The sequence below is a fragment of the Nansenia antarctica genome, assembly GCF_963989245.1.
Source record: "Nansenia antarctica genome assembly, chromosome: 5".
NCBI lineage: Eukaryota > Metazoa > Chordata > Actinopteri > Argentiniformes > Microstomatidae > Nansenia > Nansenia antarctica.
Window position 1 is genome coordinate 28196893 of NC_137690.1, and position 24377 is coordinate 28221269.

Here is a 24377-nt window from a genome sequence, read left to right on the forward strand (position 1 = left end):
GATTTTCCTTTAGAGCTCAGAAGTCAAATGCATCTGCATCTCTGAGGTCACAGGGGTCGTGACCTGGATGTGGTTGAGCCAGACAAGAGTCGACTCAGTGAACGACCCATATGTGAGTGTCTCGTGTATTGAATTAGAATTTGATCAGTGTCACATGACATAAGAATTCTATTTCTACGGTCTCATGTCTCTATGTAAATGTTAATGTACGGCAGTGTCATAGCGCATGTTTGTATGGTCTTCACCTTCAGCTTGATCCCCTCTCCAAGACGGAGACCAAATTGTATACTTGTATCCTGTGTAATGATATAGACATATTGTATACTTGTATCCTGTGTAATGATATAGACATATTGTATACTTGTATCCTGTATAATGATATAGACACTTTGAACTTGAAGACACACAGACACACACTCACACATACTGTGTTCACACATAATATGTGAACACCACCCCATTAGTCACACTTACACTCACACACACACACACACACACACACACACACACACACACACACACAATGAAATAACATGCCTTAGTTTCCTCAGAAAAACTAGAAATGAAAGTGAAAACTAGAAATGGGTGGACATAGCTTTTGTTTTGGTGCACCTGGTGAGTGTGTGTAGTTCCCAGGGCTGGGTAGCGTCATCATAAAGTCACTCAATATAAACATTAATCTGGGTTACACAGAATCTCCCCAGTATGATCACACAATATTGCAGCGGGCGTTCATTCTCTTTGCAGGGTGTATTACTGACGAGTGAACAGGCTCAGAACATCTCTCTCATGGGCCGAACTGTAAAGGCCAATGCACACGGCATGCGATTTTGTCGCACGACAACATTCGATTCTCAATTCACACCAATGAATGAATGTGAATTGAGAATCGAATGTTGTCGTGCGACAATATCGCATCGCACGCCGTGTGCATTGTCTCATTCAAAACAATGGAATCGAATTCGGCGGTGTGACAAAATCGCACGCCGTGTGCATTGGCCTTAACCCTCCTCCAGCCCTCCTAAGGGAATCCTTTGTTTGTCCTTGTATTTGACCCCCATCTCTCTCCCTCCCTCTCTCCTAGTGACATTTAACATGATGATGTCACAAGCAAACAAAAATTAACCCTTCCAACATTCCAAAAATGTGGTTGTCAAGAGTTGGTTTTGATTCAAAATAATTGGCATTGATTCTAGAATGTTGGAGTTATAATGTTTGGTTGATAAGCACCAACATTCAGTCTTGGTGGTAACAACCCTAAGACTAGACCTGAAACTTATTGCTCCAAGCTATATTCCATAAATCTTCAGAAATGAGCTTTTACGTCCAGCAACATCATCAGCTTGCACCACGCATGGCACAAAGAAGACAGCATCTTCCTTTGCCACCATCAAATGGTGAGTGTCAAATTCTACAACATTGATTTTGAAAGTAGGAATAGTTTCATGTCTTATTTCACTGATTTGTTCACATTTTAATAAAAAAACAACAACATTGTTTTACCAATTTGAGTAAAGTCAATGTAACTTGTTAACCAATATTGAATGTGTATTCTAGTGCCTGGTCCTGTGCAGCACATAGACCTCTTTCTCCAAGAGTCTCCAAGAGTCCAGCAACATCATCAGCTTGCACCACGCATGGCACAAAGAAGACAGCATCTTCCTTTGCCACCATCAAATGGTGAGTGTCAAATTCTACAACATTGATTTTGAAAGTAGGAATAGTTTCATGTCTTATTTCACTGATTTGTTCACATTTTAATAAAAAAACAACAACATTGTTTTACCAATTTGAGTAAAGTCAAATTAACCCTTCCAACATTCAAAAAATGTGGTTGTCAAGAGTTGGTTTTGATTCAAAATAATTGGCATTGATTCTAGAATGTTGGAGTTAGAATGTTTGGTTGATAAGCACCAACATTCAGTTTTGGTGGTAACAACCCTAAGACTAGACCTGAAACTTATTGCTCCAATCTATATTCCATAAATCTTCAGAAATGAGCTTTTACGTCCAGCAACATCACCAGCTTGCACCACGCATGGCACAAAGAAGACAGCATCTTCCTTTGCCACCATCAAATGGTGAGTGTCAAATTCTACAACATTGATTTTGAAAGTAGGAATAGTTTCATGTCTTATTTCACTGATTTGTTCACATTTTAATAAAAAAAACAACAACATTGTTTTACCAATTTGAGTAAAGTCAATGTAACTTGTTAACCAATATTGAATGTGTATTCTAGTGCCTGGTCCTGTGCAGCACATAGACCTCTTTCTCCAAGAGGGGGACTACATCGAGCAGTGCCAGCAGAACCAGTTCCACCGCTACATCTCTGAGCAAGAGTACTGCCTCTGGCTGTTACAGCACGACCCAATGGTTCTCCACTACCTGCCTGAGGAGACAAGGGGGCGTATGTTCAGCTTCTTCTTAGAGCAGAGGGACAGCGCTATGCGGGTACGCTCCATGGAGAGAGAGGTCAACAAGAGCACAGTAACACAGCTGAGGAAGAGACAGGCCCAGGAGGAATTGATGGTGCCTCCTCAGAAGAAACAGTGTGTGAGCTCAAACCAGCAGCTGCTTTTCACTGAGGAAGAGATGGAGAAACTGGAGGTCATTCCAGGGATTCTGGACCTGGCTTTGGAGATGGGCTTCCTATCTGAATGAATAATTTGTTCTGTCTTTGAATAATTTAAATGTATTAATTATACTTTATTTTTATTTATTTATTTTAATGTATTAATTATATAATAGTTAGTAGAAATATGTTAGTTATAAGATATATTTATATCAGGTAAGTATTTATCATTTTAGGGTTTATAAATAAAATACAAATAAAACATTATAAATAAAGAATAATTATAGCCCCGCGGTGGTGTAGCGGTCTAAGCACTAGCCACTAGTGCAAGCTGCCCACCGGGGACTGGGATCGAATGCCGGTCTCGCCAGACCCGGATATGGCCGGGGCACACACAGGGAGCGGCATATTGAGCGGCCGCTCCCGAAGGGGGGTATAGGACTATTTCCGGACAAGGATCCGTCGCGCAACACCGCCCCCGGGGTGCCGGAATAACGGTGCTGGGCTCGAGGAGCCAGTCAGCTAGTCTGCCTGGCGATCTCCTCTGGGGCTGCCGGCCACGGGGTCGTGCGGCGGATCCTACGCAATAGGCAGGGGATAATTGGATGCTAGGTTGGGTGCAATTGGATACCAAATTGGGTGAAAAAGGGATAAAATCAGAAAAAATAAAATAAAAAATAAAATAAAAAATAAAGAATAATTTCACTTATTCAAGTTGTGATGCGTTTTTCTTTAGTTAAACCTGTGTCCATTTGAGGCTGAAACTTTCTTTCTCTCTCTCTCTCGCGTGAACTTCAGAATGGCACTAACCAACAATGTACGCTGTAACATCCACAATAATGAACTACGAGAGCACTTAAATACGTAATAGTTAAGTAAAAAGTAATACGAAGGGGGAGTCGGAAAACAGCACAACACCAGCAAAGGCGTTATTTGAAGCTAAGAGGGTGAGAACGTTTCAATTGAGTTGGACAATTTGAGGAAGAAACGGCCACCAGTGAAACTGTCAGCAGGAGTCAACCCTTGGGGGTTTAGGATGGTGCTGGAGGAAGATTTCTCAATTTGAATATAGGATACTATCAGAGGTGTCAAGTAACGAAGTACAAATACTTCGTTACCTTACTTAAGTAGAAATTTTGGGTATCTATACTTTACTGGAGTAATTATTTTTCAGCCGACTTTTTACTTCTACTCCTTACATTTTCACGCAATTATCTGTACTTTCTACTCCTTACATTTTAAAAATAGCCTCGTTACTCCTATTGCATTTCAGCTTGTTTTCATTACAGCTTTTCATCGTTAAAAAAAACACACACAAAAAAAACCTATCCAGATAAGTCGTCTGATGAGCCAGGGGCGCTCTTAATCGTTCACTGATCGACGTCTGATGAGCCAGGGGCGCTCTTAATCGTCCACTGATTGATGTCTGATGAGCCAGGGGCGGAGCTGTGACAAGAAGTATAAACATTATACCATTCCGACACCCTATTGGTTTGTACGAGATGCATTCCATCTGCTGCACATGACACAAATCACACTCCAGCAAGGAAAGCAGATGTATGTAGCCAAAGATGTCCGTGACCGTGCCAGAGACTCAAAATAACAGCGAAATGTCCCAACCAAGCACCAGCATCAACCAGGTTGATAGCCAGGAAGATCAGCCAACCCTTCTCCATCCCTGGCCGTACCTGGAAGAATTTTTTGAAATGGTTGGATGCAAAAACAACTCCTTTCGAATGCGCTGCAAGCTCTGCGCACCCAAGTACCACGAGCTAATGGCCTTCAAAAACTCACCGTCTAATTTGAAAAAGCATATTGAGGTAAGCTGAAAGTTTGTTATTATCAGTCGACATTTTGTAGTAACCTAGTAACGTACTAATGGTAAATTTGCAATGTTTGCTATGGCTAAGAACATCCCATGGTTTGCTTGCTAGCAGTAGGCTATGATTCAATGTTTCATTTGTAATCCTTCATGTGTTGAGGTCGGAGTTTTACCGTGTTTGTTGCTGTAAAGAGTTAATTATGTTCCCACGGGAGAAGAAATGTGCGCGGTGTGTGCCATTAACAATAATGTTACTTTTCAGTCATGCCAGCAGCTGCTTGTGGTCCTAAAACAGCTTTAAGTGGCAATATTCTGGTCTGCTCAACATAATTGCATAGACCAGTGAAACTGCTCCCTAACTTGTAGTCTGACCTCCATTCATGAACTTCCAGCGTGACATTTAATACAGCGGAAGTCCTAGATAGTCTCAGCTTGTGGTTTGAGAGAAATAATATGAATCTCAATCTGTGCCTGTGCATTCATTTTCTCCACAGAAGAAACACCCCACTCGTCTAGAGAGGTACACGCAACTTTCTTCAACAGCCCTCAAAAGGAAGTCATCCACTGAAGGTTCTTTGACCCCACCCTCCAAACAAACCAAGCTGTGGGAGGCTCGAAGAGTGTCCCAGGCAAGTGTGGATGAAGTAGTCCTCAAATTCATTGTCCAAGGCTTGCACCCACCACACATTGTTCAGCAACAGGGCTTCATTGAGCTTGTGCAACATCTTCAGCCAAATACGAATGTCATGACGCGTAATACTGTTGTTAACAAAGTCACAAAGGCCTCTGTTGAAATGAAAAGAAAACTGAAAGCTGCCCTTAGTGAAATTGAGTTCATAGCAACAACAACAGACTGCTGGACGGCACACCGTCGCGGTTTCATTGGTGTCACTGCGCACTGGTTTAACCCCCAGACCATGCAGAGATCCTGTGCTGCCCTGGCATGCAAGCAACTTAAAGGGTCACATACCTTTTCTGCCCTGGCTGGTGCCCTAAATGATATTCACACAGAATTCAATGTCAGAGAGAAGATTGTTCGCACTACAACTGACAACGGATCAAACTTCCTGAAAGCCTTCAGAGTTTATGGGCAGACTGACGAGAACAACAACGCTGAACCTGTAGGAGAGGGTGATGGAGAAGAGGATGATTGTGGCCAAAATGATGATAACGATGAAGAAGAGGAAAGCCTTGAGGGTGTTGAATTTGTTGATGCCGGAGCCCTGTTGGAAGAAGATGACTACTTAGAATACCAGCTACCCAAGCACCATCGCTGCGCCTGCCACCTCCTCAATTTAGTGTCCACAGTTGATGCTTCAAAAGCAGAGGTCAACCCACTGTACAAGCGCGTGTCAAGGTCCACATTTGCCAAATGCTCTAGCCTGTGGAATAAAAGTTCAAGATCAACCACCGCATCTGAAGTAATTGAAGACCACTGCAAACTCCAACTCGTAAGGCCTGTTGCTACAAGGTGGAATTCACTCTTCTCAGCCGTAGAAAGAATAGTGAGAATAACACGAGAACAAGGCGAGGGAGCCCTTGCAGCTGTCTGCAGTGAACTAGATACACCCAAGTAAGTGCTTGTTTTTCTGCCTTACAGTTAATGAAGTGATTAACAATAGATTAAGTCACAGTTTTATACTTGGAATACTGTAGAACACGTATGCACTATGCCAATATGCAGTCCCCATATTTACTATGAATGTGATTTGTAGCAACACAACTTCATTTCTAAAAGTCTCAGATGACAATATTTTTCCTTTTTAATGATCAGTTCCTCCAGTTGAAGGTGCTACATCAAGTAGACTTAATGTTCCATGTTGTGTTTTTCTCTTCTTCTTTGTACAGGTTTACTCCAGTGGAACTTGCATTTCTTGCAGAATATGCGAAGACAATGAGCCCAGTTGCAAAGGCACTGGATGTTCTTCAGGGAGAAACCAGTGTGCAGATGGGATGGTTGGTCCCCACCATAACTCTGCTAAGGACCAAGCTACAGCACCTTCAAGTCGCCTCCAAGTTCTGTGAGCCTTTGATTGCTGCACTTCTTTCAGGCCTTGAGAAACGCTTCGGAGAGATGCTTGCAGATCCAGAACTGATAGCCGCAGCCATTCTAGTTCCCAAATTTAAGACCTGTTGGACAAGTGACGAAAATATCCTCAAACTTGGTAAGTGTCTCACTTCCGCTTAATATGTGTAATTTCTATGAAGACAGTGAAATTAGTTTGAAATTACATTTAATGACACACACACACAACACTATCCAATACACAGTTACAATACTGCCATATAGTCTAAATTGTCATGATTTTTGTTTTTTATTCCACAGGCCTTCACTATATCAGAAGCCACTTGGACTGTCAGGACGAGAAACACTTCAGTGAGGGCTCCCAATCGTCTGAGGAAGAGGACTTCTTTTCCTCCTTGAAGAAGACCGGCCCTCTTGAAACGTCCCAGCAGTTGGATGCGTACCTGGGGTGCCCAGGAGACACAGTAGAGGTACTGAAGACCTTCCCAGCTGTGTGCCAGCTATCACTCAAACTTAATACGGGACTCCCTGCCTCAGCAGCCTGTGAAAGACTGTTTAGTGTCGCAGGGCTGATCTTCAGGCCAAAAAGAGCATGCATTGGCTCAAAGAATTTTGAGAACCTGCTGCTTTTGCGGCTGAACAAAGCTTATTGGTAACTCTGATGCTGATGTAGATTGTGTGTATGTGTGTGTTTTTTCAGGAAATATTGAATCACTACTTTGTTATGGTTTTGCCCTCACAGTTCCAATAAAGGCTATTGACTTTTGACTTTTGACGTTTGACTTTTTGCACCATTACAATACTTAGGCAACTAGTCATCATATCTTCCGTGTTCACATGTTAATGCTCAGTAGTACACATATATGGTTCTTTAATGTATTTGCATTGTACTAAAATGTGTTCATTTTCAATGGGCATAAATGCGTCTGAAATAAGTGCATCCCAAATTTTTCAACATTAACATTTTAATAATAACATAATAGTCATTATGGCCTTTAGAAAAATGTTTTTTTGGGGGGAGGTGGGGTAGTGCACTATAGGCCCCTGTGGCGTGGCCTAAGCTTTTGTCCTTAATGGCATTTTTTCCCCCTTACATTACTTTTACTTTTATACTTTAAGTAGTTTTGAAACCAGTACTTTTATACTTTTACTTGAGTAAAAAGCTTGAGTTGATACTTCAACTTCTACAGAAGTCTTTTTAAACCATAGTATCTATACTTCTACTTGAGTAATGAATGTGAATACTTTTGACACCTCTGGATACTATCCAAAAGCTAGCAAATAAGATTGCTTCCATTGGGGAGGGAGGGGTGGAATACTTACCCAAAGCATTTTTGGTCAATATTCGTAAATATTCATGTCTATTGTGGCCAAATTTAATCTAAAAGAAATCACTGATTACCCCGTAATTTTTCATAATTAGAAAATATTGTTTAATATTTTATTTGTTTTATATTGTTTTATATTATTGTTTGTTTGTTTTTAATAAATGATACATCCTTATCAAATCAATAGTAGTCAAATGTGTTATTTGCACTAACATATATTGCTTTTTCAAAATCTTTGTATTTGGACAAGTAACTTGAGCTCTCGGACAAGTAAAAGATAAATTCAGTTGTCCAAAGGACAAGTACCTGAAAACGCTTAATGTCAAGCCCTGCTATCTTTTTCTCTCCTCTCTGCTGTTCTGCCTCTCCTCTTTTGCACACACTCTCAGACACACATCTTTGCTGCTCACGCTTTCCAACAGAGTCAACCGTTACTCTAAAGTTGGTTGTGCTTCTAAGCTAGTTTCAGTTTTAATTTACTTTTGCAGCTTCAGTAGCTTGTGTCAGGCTACAAATAAGCCGATTTAGTTATTTGGATCATTTTCTTTTTTGACTAATTAACTCCCATTCAAGCCATGATTTGGCTCTGCTCTGTCTAGCCACTCAATACATACACTGCCAATACACACCCGCTAAGCGCAGGTTAACGTTTGTATAAGTTATAAGTATAAGTAATGTTTATATCACCCAACCCTACTGATCTGTACCTTTGCATTGGCTCAGCTCTTGTACTCATTGTATAGTCAAATGAGGTCTAGACCTGTCTAAGTTCCTCAGAAACAAGCTTTTGCTTTGCCTTTATCTTGAGAAAGGTGGCCAAGTCGTTGCACCTTTTAATATAATTTGTATTATTTGGATAAACATGGTGACCGTCTGCAGAAAGTCCTGTTCACTTTTCTTCTTCAGTTTCTGTTTCTCCTATGCACCACTGACCCCAGATGGTACCTCAGATGTGCCCTCTTGGGTAAAATGTCTGTTCCCCTCAGCGACAGACACTTACCCGGAGGCCTGTTGAAGGGGCTGCCGCTGGCCGACTGCTGCTGCTGATGTTGCTGCATGGTGGGCAGGCTCCTCTTGCCCTGCACAGCCAGCTGGAGGTTCTCTGGTAGAGGCTGCCCACGACCCAGGATCTTATAGGCCAGGATCTGGGCCCGAAGCTGCTGTAGCTGGACCGGACTGAAGGAGGAAGAGCCACGCTGTTGACCCATGGGGATGGATGTCTGGGGGTCCATGGGCATCATGGGGCTCGACTGGGCAGGGGGCATCTGGGGGGGCGTGGGACCACCCCCAGACATCGGGCTGGAGGCATGCTCAGGGACGCCCATGGGGGAAGGGTGAGGGGACATATATCCTACAGGAGAAACAATATATTGTTAGAATATATGCTATATATACACAGTGTATGTGTACTGGCATTCAGGTAGGAGCACACTCCTGTTTTATACTTTATACTGACCTCTTATTGTCTTTTAACCAATGGTTTGGTTTCTAGTCTGGTGAGCATTGATTTACTATAGATACATAACTACCTGTGTTTTAAAGATATTAGTGGAGTTCCTCTCTCTTTCCTCCCTTTGTAGATCATGGGCGGGAGAGTCCAGCAGTGGATATCGTACTGCTTGGAGGAGACCTCCCAATATTGGTATTTGGCGGACGTCCAGGTAAATGCCCCCCATTGTTCTGAGCTCTGATTGGCTAGTGTTTCATTGTTGTGTAGCGGATGGAGGTATCTGATTGGTAGATACTGTGTTCTTTGCAGCTGAGGGACGTCTACCTACAATACACTGGGTTGAAGATGAACTCCTTGGGGGAAGTGTGTCACAACACATGGAGTGAGAGGACGTCACACTCGACCCCACTGGAACCCCACTTTGACTATGGCTTTGGGCCTACCAGACCTACTCTGAGCCTCAGTACCAGACCTACTCTGAGCCTCAGTACCAGACCCACTCTGAGCCTCAGTACCAGACCCAGTCTGAGCCTCAGTACCAGACCCACTCTGAGCCTCAGTACCAGACCTACTCTGAGTCTCAGTACCAGACCCACTCTGAGTCTCAGTACCAGACCTACTCTGAGCCTCAGTACCAGACCTACTCTGAGTCTCAGTACCAGACCCACTCTGAGTCTCAGTACCAGACCTACTCTGAGCCTCAGTACCAGACCTACTCTGAGCCTCAGTACCAGACCTACTCTGAGTCTCAGTACCAGACCCAGTCTGAGCCTGAGTACCAGACCTACTCTGAGCCTCAGTACCAGACCTACTCTGAGTCTCAGTACCAGACCCACTCTGAGTCTCAGTACCAGACCCAGTCTGAGCCTGAGTACCAGACCTACTCTGAGTCTCAGTACCAGACCCACTCTGAGCCTGAGAACCAGACCTACTCTGAGCCTGAGTACCAGACCCACTCTGAGCCTCAGTACCAGACCCACTCTGATTCTCAGTACCAGACCCACTCTGAGCCTGAGAACCAGACCCAGTCTGAGCCTGAGTACCAGACCTACTCTGGACCTCAGTACCAGACCTACTCTGAGCCTCAGTACCAGACCTACTCTGAGTCTCAGTACCAGACCTACTCTGAGCCTGAGTACCAGACCTACTCTGAGCCTGAGTACCAGACCTACTCTGAGCCTGAGTACCAGACCCACTCTGGCCCTGACCCCCATGTCCCCCACCCTGGTCCTAGCACCGTCCCCCAGGCTGACACCACCTTCATGGATGACCTCCTGGATTAGGTCTGTCACAGCCCTGGCCCTGCTTCTGATGCAGACTCTGCTGATGAACATTGTTCCCCGGAATATCAGGTAAACACTTCTAGCCTCCTCTCTTCTCTAACTGTCACTCTATTGGCTACAATGTTGTATTGTTTAGTATTCAGTCCCTAATTGAAGATGCAGTCACTGTTAATACATGATGTGATTGTGTAACAGAATCAGACGCCATGAATGTGCATTTGTGTTTTGTCTTGTCAGGCGACGTGGGATGACGTACTAAATGGGATTTCAAGCTGTAACACCCAGGACCAGTTTCATTCCTTCATGGATGCCCTGTATAATGAATCACCAGCTTCTGGCCCTGGCCCTGCCTCAGCTTCTGGCCCCAGACCTGCCCCTGGCTCCAGACCTGCCCCTGGCCCCAAACCTGCCCCTGGCCCCAGACCTGCCCCTGGCCCCAGACCTGCCCCTGGCCTGGCCCCTGCCCCTGGCCCCAGACCTGCCCCGCCCCTCATACATTTTAGCTTTAGTGACTGCTATCAAAGTAAAAAAAAATCCCAACTATTATATCTGTTGAATAGTAATTATAACATATTCGAAAAAGAATATTTCAGCAAGAATGTTCCCAAACTTGAAATGTATTTCCCTCTTTTATAAATCCGGGTGACAACTTGGTGTCAGCCAGTAAAAATAAACATGTGATATATATTTTTGAAAGAGGTAGCTGTAATCACATAATACATGATCAATGTTATTGTCCCCCACGATGAAATCAGGAGAATGGATGAAATCAGGGGAACGGATGAAGTCAGGGCAACGGATGGAGTCCGTTCGTCACGCACACTTCTACTAGATCTTTCTTGGTGAAGAAAATGTTTACTGCACATTTGTGTTCCACATTTCCACTGTCTAAATGAGCCTGCCATTTCATGGTTATTAGGAAGGCCGTTATTTAGATCAGTTTTTAACAGTGTAGGCCTCTCATTTGCACCGGACATCAAACACATCACCCGGACTGCCTTCTTCCATCTTCGCAACATCTCCAGACTCCGCTCATCTCTGTCCCAATCTACCACTGAAATACTGGTTCACGCATTTGTCACATCTCGCATCGACTACTGCAACGCTCTCCTCACTGGCCTCCCCACCAAACTCCTCAATAGACTCCAAATAATCCAGAACTCTGCTGCCCGGATCATCACCCGCACCAACTCATCCGACCACATCACCCTCATTCTCATCCAACTACACTGGCTTCCTGTGCGCCACCGGACTGACTATAAAAACCTTCTACTCACCTTCAAAGCTCTCCACAATCTAGCCCCCACCTCCATCGCTGACCTCCTCCAGGAGTACACCCCCTCTCGCACCCTCCGCTCTTCCTCTGTTGGATTACTCACTGTCCCCAGTTCACGCCTCAGCACCATGGGTGCACTCAAAACTACCTGTTCACACTGGCATACTCACTTTAATCTGTATCCTGTGTCCTTGTAAGCTACTTCACCTCCTGTTGTTTGTTGTTCTTTTGGTTTGTTTTCTGCTGTTTCTTTTCTTTCTGTTTAGTTTTAACTGTGTTTGAATGAATGAATGAATGAATGAATGAATGAATGAATGAATGAATGGTCTTTATTGTCATTGCTATAGTACAGGTACCAAACAACGACATTTGGGAGGGGTGGCTCCCCTGGTGCTAGGAAAGAAAAACAAAACTAAAAAAACAAGAAGGGAAAGGAGCTGGTTTACATAAATAAAGGCTATGTACACTATCCACTATACTATACTGTACAGATAAGACGACTAGGGTTGTCATATTGCACATAGTGTTATTGCACATTCATTTAAAGTGTCGCAGTTTGCAGGCTTGAAATGTACACATTTGTGCCTCAGCACTACACCTGATTTTTTCAATCCAGCAGCTGCCATCAATCCGTCTAGACTGTACAGGGCCCAGAACCTAGGTCTTTGCTGTGTTCAGGGCCTGGATGGCCCTGGGGTAGAAGCTGAGCTTCAGTCTGTTTGACACCTTGTCACCTCCTCTGTTTTTAACCTGACTGTATTTTACTGTGTATTGCCCTGTGAGGTGTCCTTGGGTGTTCTGAAAGGCGGCCTCTGACGCTGGTTTTCTCTGTGTACCACATGTACAAAAGAAGAGATTTGGTGAGGCTGCATTCTCATGTTATGCACCCAAATTGTGGAATGCACTGCCAGTTTACATTAGGGATGCAACCTCAGTAAATATGTTCAAGTCAAGACTAAAAACCCATTTTTTAAATATTGCCTTTAAATGACTAAATAATTAAATTATGATTATATAATGATTGGAGCACTTTGAGCTGCAACGTTTGCAGGAAAAGCGCTATACAAATAAAACGTTATTATTATTATTATTATTATTATTATGCGCACACTGTCCTGCATGTTTTACTTAACCACTAGGTGGCGGCATTGTGTTATTGCTGAGTTACAGAGCCTGAAAAAGAAGAACGGCGATTTGTTTTGACGTCATATCCACAACAAATCCCAACCCAGCCAAGGCCAGACTGTCAACAGTCTCTATCAAACATGTATCTATATTATGAGAGATACATTTAGGTCACACTATTGAACAACTTTTTTTGGTAGTAGTATAGCAGGCAGACGATATATTTGTTTTTGACAATTCAAACAGTTAGCAAGCAAGCGTACGCGTATCTAATGTAAGCTAGGTGGCTAGCTAGGTGAGGAGAAGGAGACATGGCCTTGAGGATTTCCCTGAACTACATTCTTATATGCGGGCAAATCCTCTTACTGTTGACTGTGTTGCTTTTGCAATGTTTGGAAGGGATTCACTCTCAGAATTCATCGGACACGCCTGGACACAGAGCAACCACCACAGCTGCGTTCAGTGAGCCACCGCAGGAGAACGGGACATATCATGTAATCCCAGTGGATCGAGTGAATTCTACTGACCAGTATGAATACAGACCCCCATCACCAGTGGTGCTCTGCAGTTACTTGTAAGTAGTCCTATTCGTGGTGGTTCTGTAACCCCCCCCCCCACATTCAACTATCACTGTTAGCCTGAGTCTGTAGATCAGTCATGTGAGTGTTTCTCTATTGTGCTTTTTAGTTGTGCCATTATCTAGCCTATAACTGAAGTATGTTTGATCTAATATGTGTCACCTTTTTGTCATCGTTTGAAGGCCCGAGGAGTTCATACACTGTCAAGAACCATTGGACCTGGCTGAGAACAGCACAGCCCTGCAGGAGCTTGGGCACGGTTGTCTGTCGGTATGAGAATGCCACACATCCCTACAACAGTGTCTGCCTATAATATTACAAAGCTCGCCATGGATGACAAGGTCTCATCATGAGCAGATGAGAAAGTTATGCCTACATGCAATGCATTGTTAGTGCTCAGATTAGATTAATGACATGCAATGTTGCAAGAGTGTGTGTGTGTGTGTGTGTGTGTGTGTGTGTTCTGACATGGAAATGAACAATTGCTCTTGCTGTTCAGTTTGGAGGCCAGGTACACAAGGATGTGAACCACACACCAGTGGTCTGCACTGCCCTGGATGATATTGAATGTGCAGGTCCTCGGGAGTTCCTGAGAGGAAATGTGCCTTGCATCAAGTAAGCGAGGGCATATTGTAGAAATGGCACAAGTGTTATTGGTGTGATGAAGGGCTTGTGGGGGATTGTACCTCATTTGTCTTCAACCGTAATGCAATCTACTGAAACTTAAGAGTTTTAGCCTGGCCTGTCTTATTTGGACACGTACAGGTTTTTTTTTGCCAATGATCGAACATTCCAGCCTTCAATGGACATTTATTTAAAAAAAGTTAGGCCTAGGCATTGGATTTGAAATTGTCTTGCAGTTAGACGGATCCGGTTTACAGTTACAGGATTATGAAGAAATAAAAAAAATCCATTCGAATCTCTGCAAAGGTCAGAGTAAAATGTAGGTGGATTTGGAGGTTAACATTTCTTAACCACTAGAGGGCAGTAGTTTAAAAGGAATTGCACAAATCCTTGAAGTCTCTATGTAAATGTAAAAAAATAAACAGGTTTTATGAAACAGTGCATTGTTGTGCTTGCAGCACAAACTCCTCTTATCCAACTGTAGAGAAGAGATAAGTTGTGCATCACTTTTACAGGGTTCCCACGGGTCCTTGAAATCCTTGAATTTGAGAAAAAGAAATCAAGGTCTTAAAAGTTTTTGAAAAGAAACATGGGTCATTGAAAGTGCTTGAATTCCCCCCTCTCTCTCTCTCTCCCCCCCCCCCCCCCCCAAAAAAAAAGTTTTACTTAGCTCGTCAACTAGTTCTGTCTCAAACTATTCCGTGTTGGGTCCTTGAATTTGAGGGAATTGAGTCTTGAAAGTCCTTGAAAGGTACTTGAAAGGTGCTTGAATTGGATGTTTCAGAAGGTGTGGGAACCCTGCTTTTACCTCACTCTTTCCTCCTGCGGTTCTGTCTTCAGATATACAGGGCACTACTTCATTACTACTCTGCTGTACTCCTTCTTCCTGGGCTGCTTCGGAGTGGATCGCTTCTGCCTGGGGCACACAGGCACGGCCGTGGGCAAGCTGCTGACCCTGGGGGGGCTGGGCATCTGGTGGTTCGTGGACCTGATTCTCCTCATCACGGGGGGGCTGATACCCAGTGACAACAGCAACTGGTGTACCTTCTACTGAGGCCCAGCCAGCAACGCACGGAGGGAATGGAAGACCCTTCAGTCTTTACTCTGGAGTCACTATGGATCAGCTAGAGCAGCACAAGAGCACTGTGCTGTCCAGGAGTGTGGCCATGTTCAATATCCTTTCAATGCTTTTTGCTTTATGGTTTCATAGGTGGACTAGCGAACAGTTCCAGTCATGTAAACAGGTACTGTCTGTATGATCTAATCTAAAGTCTAATCTATGTTATACTGTACGTGTCACCATGGGATAACTACTGTATGTGTATGGTATGTTTTTACACCAAATCTTAGAACTGTCTCTCCGTCCAAGCATCTGATGATATGTGTTATCAAAGTTTTTACAATAAATGTTTTGATTTTTTTGTTTCTCACACTTCATTGTGTCTATCCCATCTGATAACATCCTGTTATCAACATGTTCCTTATACATACTCACTTCATCTGTTTTTCCAGTTGCTGTACATTTCTAGTAACACACATATGAAGATACTTACTCAAGACTTGCACGTGTTCCCAAAGAATCAAATAAAAAAACAGAATTATTTGGTTTGGAACATTGATTGTGTGCACAGTAAACACAGGCCTGTGAGTGTTACATTTAATAGCAAGTACAAACAGAGAATTTAACATTTCACAGTGATTATATAAGTGTTTGAAGCAAACATCAACAAAGTTTTAATATATGTTCAAACTGTCACCTTTGAGCTATCCTACTATGAAATTGTAATGATTGTTAATGATTACAAATGCAGTGGGCAGTGAGATAGCTCTGAATTTAAATGTAAATTCCATATTCTGTAATTCATATTAATAAACTAAAGCCTGAGTTCTTTGACAGTTGTAAAGTGATGTACATAGTTTTATTTATATGGGTTTGTTTTTTGCATTCATTTCTACATGTTACATAAACTATGTTTGAGTCAAATAACAGTTTTCTGTAAACGTGAGCAGAATGCCAAAATGACGTGAATCCATTTGACTGTATAGTGTATGTTGCGATTTCATGATACATGGCAGTTAAGAAAATACACACCTTCCCATGAGCATTGGGACAATGTGGAACGCAGACTATACCACCTTACATTTACCCTGTCGACCAAGTGTTTGTGGTTCAATACAATATTTCTGGTCAAATGTGGTTGAGTCTGTTTCTGTTTCTACTAAAAAGAGACTTTGTTTCCATCATTTATCTCCTCTTCATCCCCCTCAGTCACTCACAAGGCACCAGTCAAAATATTGCCACCACCGCATAATTAGTTGTACAGTACACAGTGGAAGATAAAAACAGATTCATTTAAAAAAATAAAATATTTTATATTTGGCGACATTTGATGTCCACATTGATATGTACCATATTCAGAAAGGGAGCAACAACAATTGTACATATTATGAATGAAGAACAACTTCTCTGTTCTTCTAAGCTGCGTAAGATAACAGTTTCACCCAGAGCTGAATGTTTCCTCTAAATACATTGGGAGGATTATATTTATAATTCAATACATTTGGATGTAGAAGGTCTGGCACTGTTGATAGGCGACTCCGTCACAATTATGTTGTACCTTGGTAATATTGTCAGCAGCCTACATCAGCATCAACATTGTGCGTACTGAATGTGAACTATTGTTTGGACCAACATCCAATGATATACAATGAGCGGAGAGAAACAGCCACTCAATTGATTTCTTCAGGGACAACTGTTAGCATGACGTCTTCGTTAGCACGACGCACCACTATCGAGAGGGAACTGCTTGACTGGACAGCCTCACTCACCTCCTCAGTGGTGTGGATGGGCTGCCCGTTGATGCTGACTATCACATCATTGCTGATCATGCCAGCGCTGGGGGGACACACATAACATAGAATCACACACTCCCAGTTTCTCTGTCATTTGCACACAATCCAGCCTCCCTCTGACGTCCCATCTTATTAAGAAAACAACAGTGACCTTTTAGACAAGCTCTTTCTTGATCAAAGAGAGAGCATTGACATTAACCAGCTGCATCAAGTCAAATTGTGAGATGTTGGCAGGCTAAGTGGAGCATCATTTGTGTCTACTTTGTCCATGATGGTGTTCATGAAGCTTTTATTCGAGAATACTGCCACATGCAGTTACTGGCTTGTGTTCCAATGCCGTGGGTGCCGTCTCCTACTGAATGCAATCTGTATGGAGCCAGTCAGGTGGATAAGAGATCCTGACTAGTCTACTTCGTCAGCATGGGGTAAGGTGAGAAACTCATGAGAAATCTGACTCATGTGTGCGGCAGGAGTGTCATAAGTGCCTGACGTTGAATCTGGCTTTGAGAATAACAAGTACAAGGATGTTCTTATTCCAGTCCTTTGAGACTAGCCTGATGCCTCCCAGCCCTATCTGCACAGCGCTGCTAATCCAGTTGGCAAAGCCCAATGGCTAATCAATTCATATCAGTATGTCGTTCACATTAGTTACATAAGCACAGAATGTTGACATTTGTGAATAATCCCCTTCTACGATCCTTTAATTGGGACTGCTGAGGGAGTGCGTGTTTCCACTCTAACCTTGATGAGGGGAGAAGTCTTGACTTGACTCTTACCTGGAGGCAGCTGTTCCTGGGATCACTTCATAAATGTACACCCCTGAGCTAACATCTGGGAAGTCACTTTCCCTCTCCTTCAGATCTCGAATCAAACTGAGAAGACAGAGAGGATATTGGATTATCCCAGTTTGACAAGGCTTGGAAATGGTCACCAATGATTTATGTTTATCCAACAAAATTCAGAGCTAAGGCAACAAATTGACTGTCAACTTCAATATAAATTGGTCATCAGTACTGACATTGAAACGTGGTTTCCAACCAAAGCTACTTACGCAGGCGAGAGTTGGAGCATTCGTACACCCACGTATTTCTTTTTTGGCAGTGTCGTTCCTGATGATAGCACAATAACAGCAAATAGGTTTTTTATAAATACTTTTTACAGATATACCAAATATCCGGATGTGTATCAGTCTGAACTATGTATATGATAACATTGAATTTAATATTTAATATTGATTTATTTTCAATTGTAAAGTATGAAGCCCTACAAACCCTTCATTTGTCTATCGTAGGAGTCTGCCAGGAACTGACGTAGTCTGTCAGCAGGAATAGCAAAGGATATTCCTGCGGTTACCTTCAGGGTATTTATGCCAATGACCTCCCCATCCTTGAAACGCGGCAAAAAGCAAACATACAGGACTTATGACTGTGTCAGTGTTAGCTGCCTTGTTTTATAGGAGACTGTGATCTCATGTTGTTCCAATTATATTTAATCAATGTGTGACGACAATAAGCATGTTAGTAGTTCTAACTGTGTGAAGCTACAGTAAATAGATGGGATGCTGTATATATTCTGTCCCGGGCACCTTGTTTCCATTGTAGGAAGTGCCTTTTTTACAACACAATGTTGCAGGCCATGGCAATGTTCTCCCGAAGTCTTACTATTATATTCCTCAAGTACTTGGATGAACAAATATAGGGGAGTGAGCTTAGCCGTAAGCTTTGTCAAGGGCGGCAGTGGGAGTATTTCTTTCCTATTGAGATCAATAGTCAGACATAAGTCATCACCATTTGTATAAAAGCTGCAGATAATATATTCAAAGAATGTTTTCCAGAGGCGGTTTAAAAACAACAGAGATCCTGCAGTAAAACACAGAACAAGGACCATGAGCATTAAGCATGTAACAAAATGAACTATGACCTTGTACTTCTCTTCCCTAAATGAAACAAGAATGATAGTCTGCATAACATTCGCTCTGACAAATATGCTGATTACGCATCATAATCTTTTTAAACACGGCGTCGCACAATAAATCCCCTTACCAAGTTAACGAGTGGTCCCCCAGAGTTGCCGTACTGCGGAGGGAAAGGAGCGATAAACAAAAGTTATTGGCCATAGATAGTCATTGTGTCACCATGCCATGTTCACTTCAAAAAAAGAACGGAGAGGAGGAGAGATACAGTACTTACAGTGTGTAATACAATGCAGATCAAGAGATCTGTGCACAGCAACATTCAGTAACACAAGAATGTCCTCACGTGCTGCTGGGTTAGCAGACATAACTCACGTTGATGATGGCATCAGTCTGGATGTACTCCATGTCAGAGTCCTTGAGGCCTAGCTCAAGGCCGTTCCTCTGAGTGGTGCTTACGATGCCTGTGGTGACCGTGTTCTGGAGAGAGAAAGGGCTTCCCACCGCCACCACGAACTCCCCCGGCCGAATGTCAGAGGAGCGGCCCAACAGGAGCACAGGCAGGGGCCCCTAGAACCAGACAGAGACAAGCAACAAATACGGTTTCACTGATCACACTTCATAGGCATCACTGGTCCTGTACACTGCTTAGGACCAGGTTCCAATCCTTTGGACACAGAATGTTCGACATGGGACCCAAAACAGAATGTTCAACAGAATGTTCAAAATGGAACCCTAACGAGTCCTACATGGAACCCATAAGGATTCTTCAAAAGGGTTCTCCGACAGGGTAGCCGAAGACATTTTTTGGAAGCCTTTTCTTTAAAAAAAGTATACGAATACGAATAGACCCAAATGTTAGAAATGGGGGAGCATTGACACAGCTCTTACATTGGTCACATCAATGGACGGCAGCCCTGAGTCACCAGTCACGGAAGAAAGGCACTCAGACTTAGCCTCAGCCTGTCTCCACCTGCTTTTTCACGTCAACTTTTTTTTATTGCTGCAATATGACTCTTGGCCTATGGTTTATTGCGACCTACCCACCCCTCCTAGGGCATAAAGCCTCATTCCTTCACAGCGTCACTTTACAGATCACTTTTAGGGTCTGCTACTACTGTACACTACATACAGTATGAGGACGTTCCTTTCCATCAGATGATTAACTCAATACTAGGTCCGAGGTCAAAATGTTACGTTAGGAATTTTTACTGCGAAGTTTGGTCCTGGAATGTAGGTTTTTGGGGGGTCAGGGATCCCTTCAATGCTGCTGCACAGAGGAGCTGTCTACACAAGCCAATGTCCTAGCTGTAACAGCTATAATGTTTCATTTATAGCAACACTTGCAAATAATAAAGCTAAAAAACACTTGCAAAAGCTGAAGCTGTGGATTTATAAGACCAGAACCAATAGCCTCCTAGAGAGCATCTGAGGACAAATTGACCATGTCAAGGAGTAGAATCTAATTTCAGTGGGCGACGGCTCTTGCTGACTTTCTCCCCTTCAACATCTGCTGGACTAATTCACTCTCTGCCACTTTGATGTTAGTCATTGATGACAAGCCAACAATAAGCCAGTGTAAAACACAAAACAACATTTAGTGGGAGGAATCTCTGGGAAGAAAAGTGACGAGGAGAAAAGTGTCTTTTAGGGGAACGCTCACGTCAGAATCAATTTTGATGAGTGCGATGTCGAGCTTCTGGTCCACGTCCTTGACGGAGGCGTCATAATGTACGCCGCTCTTCAGCTCCACTTTGATTCGCTGCTTGTTATTGAGGACATGGGCGTTGGTGACGATCCAGCCATCCTCGGACACAATGAACCCTGACCCGCTCGACACCGGGACTTCCTGGTTTGAAAATGGTAACCTGCGTGAAAAGACTCACCAATCATAATGTAATTTGTGTAACTTCATGGAAAAAACTAATAATTCTAGTTGTAACAACTAGAACAATCATAGGAGGTCTACTATTGTATTTAGCAAGTAATTAAAGCATGGAAAGGAATAGGATTGCAATACTTGCTCTCTGAGTTTTACCTTCTGAAAAGCTCAAGATGTACAACTGCTGGGACAATCTTATCCACCACATCTGCAATGAAGTTGAATTTGTAACGCATACTTCCTGGGTTCTGGGAACCTGTAGGGACAGAATGTAAGTGTGATAACTTTACTGTATATATTTTGTTGGACAAAATAGTATAGGATTACATTTTCATTGAGCCTGATAAATATTTTATGGGTCAAAATATTTTGAGAGGTTGCGTCGGTGCACTATTCATCTAAAGAATAATTGCTGGATATAATGCCAAGACTAATTTCAAGCATGTACTGGCGCATCATTGCATTTGCATGTTTTTAAGATTCAAATGCCATAGCAAAGAAAAACAAATAACTTTAATCACCACTAACATCACACAACGTGACCATACATGTTTACGTATACGCTTTGGCTCCATTGAGGTTCCATACCTGCGTGTGCCGGGATGGTTTGTCATGTCTTTTTTCACATTCCAAAATGATATCAGGTAGTTACTACCGAGCCGGTGCCAGCTGAGTGCAGGCTCGTTTGCCCACAAGGCAAGTAAAGGTGTGCATGCAGCTAACACAGCTTGTACCAGCATGACTGGCAGCTGATGGGGCTGCGTTATCGGTAGCCACCCTCTGTTCAAAGGAAATGTATGACTCTCCATTATTTCAAGGGAAATGAAAATGTTTGCCCCCCAAAATATTCCCCTGTAGTGACAGTATCCCCTCCCCTGGTTGCATTCGTTCTCATCTACTTTTATCTCACGTATGCTTTGTCACATGAATGATTCCTGAAGCCACTGTGCGTCCCCAAGTTCCTTTGTGCATTCCAAAAGTTTTAGCAGCACCAAAATAGAGTCATCCTTGTGGAAACATCCCTAAATGAAAATGTGTGTCTGTGCTCCTTAAGCCAAGAACTGCCTTGGCAGAAAACCATCTCCTGCCATAGCATCCCCACCCCTAAAATATGTTCTGAGCTCGTAGAAGACACCTATTGACACCTAAGGCATTTTACAACCAGACTAAATTGTTTAACATTGCTTATTATGACTATCAATAGTTAATGTGTGGAAAACGTCTCTTTTCCCCTGGTCCTGTCAGAGTCATGGTGGGGAAGGAGGCCATAGAAAACACTGCTCCCTCTGAGCCAGTCCCATCCCCTAAGGCTCCACCGTCAAACCCTGATGGATGTGCAGTGTTTGGGAGGCCTCCTAAATATGTGAGATACTGGTGGCTGCACATCACTGTGAAATGTGGTTTTAAGATGAGGACTGGACTGCTCTTGATAAGATTACAAAAAAGGCTTTTTAGGATTGTATATTTGTATTTTCTATATATTGAGTCAATAAATGTGCCAAGTTGCAATGCTAAGCTAACCTTACAAGGGAATTGGCACCTCTGGGGGTATACAGTATATGGCCATACAGAGAAAGACATAATATCGAGAAATAGAGACAGCTAGAGAGAAGAGAGCGAGAGAAATAAATAAAGAGAGAGAGACAACAGCTGTCAACAATTTCAGCATGGGTATTTTATAAGCTGTGATTACTAAGAAATGCCAAGAGGGGTGATGAAATAATGTGCCGGTGGCATCCTCCTCGCCTATACACTCACATCATCCTCCTCGCCTATACACTCACATCAGGGTCGACAGTTGTTGCAAAGGAAGACAGCTCTGTTCTGTATGCAGGTGACACTAGGGCCCGTGTGGAGTCCAGTCATGCGCTGAACCCACCTAAGGACGCTTCTCAGAGTGCTCTCTTAACCCCTCCACACTATCCAAGCTCCTTACAGACTGCATCCTATTTAGGTGATCACTCCTAGTCCAATCAACCCATTGTTGCGCCAGTCCGTTAAACATAATGCGACACCCTGGAGAAGTGCAGAGTAATTGGGAGCCATGTGGTTTCCACACCTGCTTTCCTGTGAAACCAGGAGGAGACCTAATGCATGATGAATTCTCCCATCCACAATCTTGTTTGGTTAGCAATGATAAGTAACTGCTTAAAATAATATATAGCACGCTGTTCTACCCCTACATTCCTTTGTTACAATGCTATCGACAGAAATAATAATACCCCCCCCAAAAAACAGTGTGTGCCACCTTTACTAGCATTATGATAAATGGAAGTGTATACTATTACTGTCAAACAGAAAGTGAAAAACATTTATCATCTTCTAGTTTAGCTTGCAATGTCTTAGGCTGTTCCTTTACTCTATTTCGTTCCTTTATTGTGGGTGTTGTGTTGTTGCAACGTTCTGCCTGTAACAGGTGAGTTCCCCGGGGAACAAAAAGTTCTACCACAATGAAAGTGCTGTAGCCAGTTTGACTGTTGAGGAGCGGTATAGCCATCATACTTTAGTCTGAAATAGGCTAATTACAATCCCTGACAGGACATGGAGGTATGGTGTACACATCTCAGAGCAGAAATACCCATGTAGGGACATCTTGACAAGCAATTAGGATTGTACAATCCAGTTATTCAACAAGCCATCCTTCCGTGTGTGTGTGTGTGTGTGTGTGTGTGTGTGTGTGTGTGTGTGTGTGTGTTTGCGCGCATGAGTGTGTGCGTCGCCTGTGCGTAATTTGACATGTTACAGAGTTTAGGGGAATTATGTTTCGAGAAATATAATAATGCTTTCGTCCCTTATTTATGAGACCAATATAAGGTTGAGGAAGATGTATAATGAATACCAAACGACAGATATCAATTGGTTAGGCCTACTTAGCCTATAACATTTGGATTGATTTGAGTAGCACATGTAAGGCGCTTTGACCGCCAACCACAATCTTTACACACTCACCTGAATCACAGTTGCCCTTCTGTATGAAGATGACCGAGGGAGCTCCATTGAGTTCTGCTCTTCTGTTTTCAGCTCTTAGTCGGCAGATAGTGGGGTAAATCCTTCCATCACTCCCGCATACTGTTTCATTAGAAGTGCAAATACAGGAACCGCGAATTCTGCGCTTACCCGGTGGATAATCACATGTCATCCCCTCACCGCAAACGGCGTGGCCACGTTCCCCGCAAAGGTCGCCCTCTCCAGAGGCGCACACCGTGCAGCATCCACAACTGTCTTTTACTCCACCATAATAACACGGTCCGGGTGATGCAGGGCAACGGGAAGCATTGCAGACCTCCGGACAAGTTTGTCTCTTTCGAAGTAGTCGCGCATGAATTGCAGAGGCGAGAATAATGCAAGCCACCAACTTAATCATGGTGCAAACTTTTTTGATTACCCCTCGTCAATTAGTAATAAGCATGATCGAAAATAAGCAAACGAATCGCCCTGTCCTTGTTGCTTATCTGTGTCATCTATATGACAAGGTGCAGTTCGACTTGACACCCCGGTTTACCTTTCTTGGCGGGTTTGTCTAAATGCCATTGTAATTATGTTCCAGTAGAAGCTTGCTGATGTTATGCTCTCTTCGAAGTTGCTCAGTCCTTTGGTCCACCAGGTATCTTTGGTATCTTTGGTATGCAACTGCATGGGTTTA

General features: G+C 43.1%; 2 protein-coding genes across 2 annotated transcripts; one reads left to right on the plus strand and one right to left on the minus strand.

Moving 5' to 3' along the window:
* Nucleotides 1-12998: 12998 nt before the first annotated feature.
* tm2d2 (TM2 domain containing 2) lies at nucleotides 12999-16217 on the plus strand. The gene is made up of 4 exons (XM_080532182.1): nucleotides 12999-13459; nucleotides 13646-13733; nucleotides 13963-14078; nucleotides 14928-16217. The coding sequence occupies exons 1-4, from the start codon at nucleotides 13197-13199 to the stop codon at nucleotides 15139-15141; spliced, it is 681 nt and encodes a 226-aa protein (XP_080388308.1). The 5' UTR covers nucleotides 12999-13196; the 3' UTR covers nucleotides 15142-16217.
* Nucleotides 16218-16817: 600 nt separating this feature from the next.
* On the minus strand, nucleotides 16818-24098 carry htra4 (HtrA serine peptidase 4; the record flags this gene model as incomplete). Its single annotated transcript, XM_080531536.1, has 9 exons — nucleotides 16818-16983; nucleotides 17717-17812; nucleotides 17992-18049; nucleotides 18212-18326; nucleotides 18983-19015; nucleotides 19228-19422; nucleotides 20516-20720; nucleotides 20891-20990; nucleotides 23684-24098. The coding sequence occupies 9 exons, from the start codon at nucleotides 24096-24098 to the stop codon at nucleotides 16818-16820; spliced, it is 1383 nt and encodes a 460-aa protein (XP_080387662.1).
* Between the last annotated feature and the right edge of the window lie 279 nt (nucleotides 24099-24377).

Bases quoted from the DNA above. Each gene is read 5' to 3' on its own strand.
- tm2d2 (XM_080532182.1), top strand. From the start codon at position 13,197: ATGGCCTTGAGGATTTCCCTGAACTACATTCTTATATGCGGGCAAATC. The intron at 13,460-13,645 runs GTAAGTAGTCCT...CATCGTTTGAAG, and splicing joins GTGGTGCTCTGCAGTTACTT to GCCCGAGGAGTTCATACACT. The intron at 13,734-13,962 runs GTATGAGAATGC...CTTGCTGTTCAG, and splicing joins TTGGGCACGGTTGTCTGTCG to TTTGGAGGCCAGGTACACAA.